This window comes from Oncorhynchus gorbuscha, unplaced genomic scaffold (genome assembly GCF_021184085.1).
Source record: "Oncorhynchus gorbuscha isolate QuinsamMale2020 ecotype Even-year unplaced genomic scaffold, OgorEven_v1.0 Un_scaffold_6515, whole genome shotgun sequence".
NCBI lineage: Eukaryota > Metazoa > Chordata > Actinopteri > Salmoniformes > Salmonidae > Oncorhynchus > Oncorhynchus gorbuscha.
Window position 1 is genome coordinate 9,578 of NW_025750097.1, and position 8,560 is coordinate 18,137.

The 8,560-nt window shown below is 43.0% G+C and overlaps 1 protein-coding gene across 1 annotated transcript; it reads left to right on the forward strand.

The window, feature by feature from the left end:
* Positions 1–1,285: 1,285 nt before the first annotated feature.
* LOC124029481 (protocadherin Fat 2-like) lies at positions 1,286–7,670 on the forward strand (the record flags this gene model as incomplete). Its single annotated transcript, XM_046341174.1, has 5 exons — positions 1,286–1,357; positions 1,470–1,676; positions 5,536–5,747; positions 7,172–7,309; positions 7,527–7,670. Coding segments are annotated over 5 exons (773 nt in total), but the record flags the coding sequence as incomplete, so codon positions are not given.
* Positions 7,671–8,560: the final 890 nt, after the last annotated feature.

Below are 8,560 nucleotides of genomic sequence, written 5' to 3' on the forward strand. Positions count from 1 at the left end.
TTGTTAACCTTCGAACACATACCTAATCGTGTATTATCCTGAGGAACAGGGCCACTCCTGTAGGTGTGTAGAAACACATAGCTAATCATGTATTACCCTGTGGCTGTTTATTATGGATGTTTATTATTGATGTTTATTCTGGTTGTTTATTATGGATGTTTATTATTGATGTTTATTATGGATGTTTATTATGGATGTTTGGATGTTTTTAATTATGGATGTTTATTATTGATGTTTATTATGGTTGTTTATTATTGATGTTTATTATGGTTGTTTATTATGGATGTTTATTATTGATGTTTATTATGGTTGTTTATTATTGATGTTTATTGTGGTTGTTTATTATTGATGTTTATTGTGGTTGTTTATTATTGATGTTTATTATGGATGTTTATTCTGGTTGTTTATTGTGGATGTTTATTATTGATGTTTATTATTGATGTTTATTATTGATGTTTATTATTGATGTTTATTCTGGTTGTTTATTATGGATGTTTATTATTGATGTTTATTATGGATGTTTATTATGGATGTTTGGATGTTTATTATGGATGTTTGGATGTTTATTATTGATGTTCATTATGGATGTTTGGATGTTTATTATTGATGTTTATTCTGGTTGTTTATTATGGATGTTTATTATTGATGTTTATTATGGATGTTTATTATGGATGTTTGGATGTTTATTATTGATGTTTATTCTGGTTGTTTATTATGGATGTTTATTATTGATGTTTATTATGGATGTTTATTCTGGTTGTTTATTGTGGATGTTTATTGGATGTTTGATGTTTATTCTGGTTGTTTATTATGGATGTTTATTATGGATGTTTATTATGGATGTTTATTATGGATGTTTATTCTGGTTGTTTATTGTGGATGTTTATTCTGGTTGTTTATTGTGGATGTTTATTATGGATGTTTATTATGGATGTTTATTATGGATGTTTATTATGGATGTTTATTGTGGATGTTTATTATGGATGTTAATTGTGGACATTTATTGTGGATGTTTATTATTTTATTGTTCTTCATATTTCCACGATGCATGTTGTTTTGATACAGCTTTGATAAGGCCATTAACTCCTAGCATACTTTGGAAGAAACCCAAATTCGTCGTGCCAAACCAATCAGACTGATAATTCCTATTCTCCTCCGGCAGATATGATCTCTGAGGTGAAATGTCATAGAGATCATAGTAGCTAGATAGTGTCCTGTCTCTATATGAAATAGTCTCTGATCAGAACAACCAGACTGACTCCTATTCTCTCCTCTCCTTCTGCAGGTATAAACTCTGAGGTGAAGTATTCTCTACTCGAGGACAACAGTGGACACTTCTCATTGGAAGAGTTCTCCGGTATCCTGCGCCTGGAGAGGTCGCTGGCTGAAAACACACGGTCGACCTTTGAACTCAAGGTCAAAGCCACAGACCGGGGGCTTCCCCCGACAACTGTACTCCGTCGCCACAGTTACGGTGCACGTTGTCGACCTGAGCGACTACCAGCCGGTGTTCCTGAGCCGGGAGTACTCCGCCCAGATCCCAGAATCCACCTTGGTAGGAACAGAGGTCATCAGCGTCTCTGCCCTCACTAGAGACGGGACTGAGACGGAACCCATCGTCTACTCCATCGTCTCTGGCAACGAGGGGGGAAGGTTCTACCTGCACCCGACAACTGGTAAGGTTCTGTTCCGTTACTTCCTTGAGTTCCATGGGTCAGTAAGGTTCTGTGAGATTCCATGAGATTCCGTAAGGTTTCATAAAGTTTATTTGGGTTCATTTGTGCAAATTCACATATTTATGAAGCGCCAATTAAATCAGTAGCCGGGTTGTGTATAGTTCCATCCCAAGAGCAATCATCCCACCACACGGTTGTTTTGAACCCTAAAACGTACACCAACATCAGCAAGAAAGAACTGGGAGCAGGCAGAGAAGCCCACTTATGAGGTTGATGCAATGCTAAAGGGAAAAGCAAACACCTATTCACCTGGTCGTGCTGCTGACTGCAATGAAATACCATTTCTTTAATATTTTGGCAGAGATACGTCTGCTTTCTATTGCCACTCGGAAGTCAGATATCGGAGCAGTATTGCACAGCGAGGCAGAGAAGTGATTGAAAGTACATTGTCACTGCCGGTGCACTTTTGATAGATTTTGTAAAGGTCCTGCTGATATACAATGTACAGCAACCAGCTACTCTGGAGGAGTATAACATAGTCAGTACGGTATCATACTGCCTGGTCCAGCACTGACATGCACCTATATACCATACCTACTGTGTTCTCCCTGACTTCTCGTGGTGTCCCATTCATTACAAATCCTCCCTGGTTTGATCTACCTGTAGCAGGGCAAGGAGTCTCATAGGGGTTGGTTGGACTGAGTGAAAAACCAATCTCCGGGCTTGTCAGCAACTTAATCTATTTGTGTATATAGTTCCATTATCGCACCACACAGTTGTTTTGTTATCATTGCTACACGTGTCAAAGTAAAGAAGTGGCTTTTTTAGTTATGTTGTATCTATGGAGACAGACGTGGAAGCTTAATGTTATGTATTAGATGTTGTATCAATGGAGACAGACGTGGAAGCTTAATGTTATGTATTAGATGTTGTATCAATGGAGACAGACGTGGAAGCTTAATGTTATGTATTAGATGTTGTATCTATGGAGACAGACGTGGAAGCTTAATGTTATGTATTAGATGTTGTATCAATGGAGACAGACGTGGAAGCTTAATGTTATGTATTAGATGTTGTATCAATGGAGACAGACGTGGAAGCTTAATGTTATGTATTAGATGTTGTATCAATGGAGACAGACGTGGAAGCTTAATGTTATGTATTAGATGTTGTATCAATGGAGACAGACGTGGAAGCTTAAATGTATTATGTTGTATTAGATGGAAGCTTAATGTTATGGATTAGATGTTGTATCAATACGTGGAAGCTTAATGTTATGTATTAGATGTATCAATGGAGACAGACGTGGAAGCTTAATGTTATGTATTAGATGTTGTATCAATGGAGACAGACGTGGAAGCTTAATGTTATGTATTAGATGTTGTATCAATGGAGAAGCTTAATGTTATGTATTAGATGTTGTATCAATGGAGACAGACGTGGAAGCTTAATGTGAAGCTTAATGTTATGTATTAGATGTTGTATCAATGGAGACAGACGTGGAAGCTAATGTTATGTATTAGATGTTGTATCTTAATGTTATGATTAGAGACAGACAGACGTGGAAGCTTAATGTTATGTATTAGATGTTGTATCTATGGAGACAGATCTTAATGTTATTGGAAGCTGGAAGCTTAATGTTATGTATTAGATGTTGTATTGGAAGCTTAATGTTATGTATTTGTTGTATCAATTGGAGACAGACGTGGAAGCTTAATGTTATGGATTAGATGTTGTATCAATGGAGACAGACGTGGAAGCTTAATGTTATGATTATGTATCAATGGAGACAGACGTGGAAGCTTAATGTTATGTATTAGATGGTATCTGGAAGTTTAAGTTTGGAGATGTTTATCAATGATTGGAAGCTTAATGTTATGTTGTTGTATTGGAAGCTTAATGTTATGTATTAGATGTTGTATCAATGGAGAAACGTGCTTAATGTTATGTATTACATCAGTGGAGACAGATGGAAGCTTAATGTTATGTATTAGATGTTGTATCAATTGTTTTCTTTAGAGTATCAATGGAGACAGACGTGGAAGCTTAATCTTCTTTTCTTTTTTACTTTGGTCTTAGCTAGTCACATGAAAGAGAAAGTTTAGAGGTTTGAATGAGTTTGAATTCATGATTCTTTTTGTTGTACTTCAGAGCAGAGCCCTGCAGTATGACATAGTACATCAGGTTGTTTTCTTTAGTTTGAAAAATAGTTTATCTAAATGTTGAAAGTGCGTGGGGTGACGGAGAGAACCTAAATGGTGCAGGTTGAGGCCATGTGGCAGAGAGAGATGCGGGCGCTGGAGATGTGTGTAGGAGGGAGTATGAGAGAGAAACACAGAGAGAGAGAAAGACAGATGTGTGAGCAGGTGGGTCTGGGCAGAGGTGATGTTGTGGATGTTGGTGAGCGTCTGTATGTTGCCATTTGTCTATGGATGTTTTGTATTGTTTAAAAAATTATACAAAAAAATTAAGAAAAAGGCAAATATCACTGAGGGTCCGGTACCTACCCCAATCTGTCTGTCTGTCTGTCTGTCTGTCTGTCTGTCTGTCTGTCTGTCTGTCTGTCTGTCTGTCTGTCTGTCTGTCTGTCTGTCTGTCTGTCTGTCTGTCTGTCTGTCTGTCTGTCTGTCTGTCTGTCTGTCTGTCTGTCTGTCTGTCTGTCTGTCTGTCTGTCTGTCTGTCTCAACAAATACAGGTCTTTACCAGCCTTATTTACTGATCACAGATGAAGGACAATATCCTAGCTACTCTGTTGAACAAGGGTCAGCTCTAGAAGTCTTTAACTAGCTCAGCAAACAGAGAATTGTACCTGTGTGATATAATTGCACATGTTGAAACCTGGATTGGTTGTAAGAGGAATGCAGGTGGCAGTTATGTCTGTTGTTATGTTGTCATCTTGTCTTGTGTTTATGAAGTGTGTAAACCAGACTGGCAGGTGGCCCAGGAACCCAGGAACTCTCTCTCTCTCTCTGCCCCATTTAAATGCGGAGAGATAGAGTTAGAGATAAAGAGATGGAAGGAAGGAAGGAAGGAGATGGAGAAAGAGAGGGAAGTGAGGGAGAGGAGGGAGGAGTGGGAGATTAAGAGAGGGGGTGAGAGAGAGGGGGAAGTGAAGGAGGGGGGAGAGAGAGAGAGAGGGGGCGAGAGACTGAGGGGGGAGAGAGAGGGGGGAGATATTGAAAGAGCGCTGTCAAAAAAAAAACACCAGGTGGACACATGTCAGCATTTTAGTTTTTAATAATAGAGCACCACAAGATGAATTGAATGTATTGTTACTGTGCTAATCTTTGTAAATCGCTGTAATTTGTCCTATTGTTTTTGAAGGCCTAGAACATATACTCAAAACCCACACGTCAACCCAGGACTGTGTTAGTGTGCACAAGACCATGTTAAAACACAGCTGACAGTTAAATAGTTAATTTAGCCCAAACAACTACCTCTTTCCCTACTGTTTTTAATTTATTTATTTATTTTGCTCCTTTGCACCCCATTATTTTTATTTCTACTTTGCACATTCTTCCATTGCAAATCTACCATTCCAGTGTTATACTTGCTATATTGTATTTACTTTGCCACCATGGCCTTTTTTTGCCTTTACCTCCCTTCTCACCTCATTTGCTCACATCGTATATAGACTTGTTTATACTGTATTATTGACTGTATGTTTGTTTTACTCCATGTGTAACTCTGTGTCGTTGTATCTGTCGAACTGCTTTGCTTTGTCTTGGCCAGGTCGCCAGGTCGCAATTGTAAATGAGAACTTGTTCTCAACTTGCCTACCTGGTTAAATAAAGGTGAAATAAATAAAAAATAATAATAAATTAAAACATGAATAGAGTTTGTGTTGTGTGTTTTTCAGGTGTTCTGGCTGTGAATGGCTCTTTAGACTTTGAGCGTTGTCGTGAATACTACCTGTCATTGGAGGGGACGAGAGGCAAGTCGACTCTGAGCGACATCACCATGGTGATTATCAACATCACGGATGTCAATGACAACGCGCCCGTGTTCGGACAGCGAGACTACACTGCTGACGTCTCAGAGGACTTGTCGCCTGGCGATGTGGTGATGCAGGTAGTTTTCACTCTCAACTGTCACTTCAGAAACCAGTGATTGTAGTACACAATTCAATGTGCTCAAGTCATTTCCCTGAGGGGACAAATAAAGTTGTTTTGAATTTGAATTTGGCATTTGGATAGAAACAAATCGAAGTACTTATAGAACATGGCAGTTTGGTTGAGTTAATCATAATACGACTGTCATTTCATTTGGTGTCAATAAGAGCCAAGCAGCTCAGTTCAATGAGGCTTACTGTTTCCTCTCCTCCCAACCCCTCTCCTCTCTACCCCTCTCCTCTCAACCCCCCTCCCTACCCCCTCTCCTCTCATCCCCCTCTCCTCTCAACCCCTCTCCTCTCATCCCCCTCCTCTCAACCCCTCTCCTCCCAACTCCCTCATCCCCCTCTCCTCTCAACCCCCTCTCCTCTCATCCCCCCCCTCTCAACCCCCCTCTCCTCCCAACTCCTTTCATCCCCTTCTCTCTACCCCCCTCCTCTCAACCCCTCTCCCCCAACCCCTTCTCCTCTCTACTCCCCTCCTCTCAACCCCTCTCCTCTCATCCCCCTCTCCTCTCAACCCCTCTCCTCCCAACCCCTCTCCTCTCATCCCCCTCTCCTCTCAACCCCCTCTCCTCCCAACCCCTCTCCTTTCATCCCCCTCTCCTCTCAACCCCCTCTCCTCTCAACCCCCTCTCCCCCAACCCCTTCTCCCTCTTCTCCTCCCAACCCCCTCTCCTCTCAACCCCCTCTCCTCTCATCCCCCTCTCCTCTCAACCCCCTCTCCTCTCATCCCCCTCTCCTCTCTACCCCCTCTCCTCTCAACCCCCCTCTCCCCCAACCCCTTCTCCCCTACCCCCTCCTCTCAACCCCTCTTCTCATCCCCTCTCCTCTTCTCCTCCCAACCCCCTCTCCTCTCTCCCCCTCTCCTCTCACCCCCTCTCCTCCCAACCCCCTCCTTTCATCCCCTCTCTCTACCCCTCTTCTCTCAACCCCCTCTCCCCCAACCCCTTCTCCTCTCTACCCCCTCTCCTCCCAACCCCCTCTCCTCTCATCCCCCTCTCCTCTCATCCCCTTCTCCTCTCAACCCCTCTCCTCTCAACCCCCTCTCCTCCCAACCCCCCTCTCCTTTCATTCTCTTTCATCCCCTCTCCTCTCAAACCCCCTCTCCTCTCTACCCCCTCTCCCCCAACCCCCTCTCCTCTCATCCCCCTCTCCTCTCAACCCCCTCTCCTCCCAACCCCCTCTCCTTTCATCCCCCTCTCCTCTCAACCCCTCTCCTCTCTACCCCTCTCCTCTCTACCCCCTCTCCCCCAACCCCTTCTCCTCTCTACCCCTCTCTCCTCCCAACCCCCTCTCCTCCCAACCCCTCTCCTCTCAATCCCCTATTATCTCCCCTAATCTCTCCTCTCAACCCCCTTTCCCCTCCTTCCCCCACTCCAAGGTGACAGCCAACGACCTGGATGGGCCGTTGAACAACCTCATCCACTATTCCATCTCCAGTGGAGACCCTCAGGGGCAGTTCAGCATCGACCCTCGCAGTGGAGAGATCATAGTCAGGGCCACGCTGGACAGAGAGGAGGTGAGGGGGATGGGAGAGGGGTAGTTGTGCTTTCATATGGGGAAGGGATCACCTGGAATAAAGTTTTTAAAAACTACTCAGAACAGGGTTCCCTAGAGATGAACTGTTGAAGCCCTTTGCTCTCTAGGAGCTAGGAAAGCTAAGAGAAAGAAGTCAAGGAAGTCGTAGAACCCTGACCTGCTATCTTGTATCTAACTGGTCTCTCTCCCTGTCCCAGATCACTCACTACTCTCTGACGGTCCAAGCAGCCGATGAGGGAGACCCTCCTCTGTCTACCGCGGTCCAAGTGACCTTGACCGTGTCCGATGTCAACGACAACCCACCTGTCTTCTCCCAGATTAAACACAACCTGGTCCTTCAGGTACCCAACACAGGCCACTTTCCCTTTACACACACACACACGCACGCACGCACACACACACACACACACACACACACACACAGGCACACGCATGCACACACACAGTTTCCCTCTCTCTCCCTCTACACGATCAGCATCCTAACAGCCGACCATCCCCGGCTGCTTCTACACACCAGGCAGGCAGGAGTGAAATGGTTGATAGCTGAAGAACCAATCAGGCGTGTGCCATCTATTGATTAATTACTGAAATAATGAATTGATCTGATTTATTATATTTGATGAATTTGTTTATGCCAAGGGGCACCATTAAGGGTTGGATATAGAGAGACCTTTGAATTAACTTCATCAGTAGTCATCATCAACCGTTAATCCTATATGCACAATCTTAATCAACAGTCAATTACCATGTTGGCATTCTGAAATGTCGTCAAGCTCTGAGACCTCAAGAACCCAATAAACTCAATACTACAAATAATGATTTAAAATGTTTTACGAGATAATGAGGTAGTTAAGAGATACGCTATAGAGGGAAGGTATAACGGGATATAACACCGAGTCTCCACAATATACTGTACTCAACACCGACCAGAAATAGACAATGGGCTAGGCTATCAGTTAGCATCATTAGCCACATACTAAAGAGAGTTTCACCGACCAGGAATGGACAATGGGCTAGGCTATCAGTTAGCATCATTAGCCACATACTAAAGAGAGTTTCACCGACCAGGAATAGACAATGGGCTAGGCTATCAGTTAGCATCATTAGCCACATAGGCTTTCACAACCGTTGAAACTAAAGAGAGTTTCACCGACCAGGAATAGACAATGGGCTAGGCTATCAGTTAGCATCATTAGCCACATAGGCTTTCACAACCGTTGAAACTAAAGAG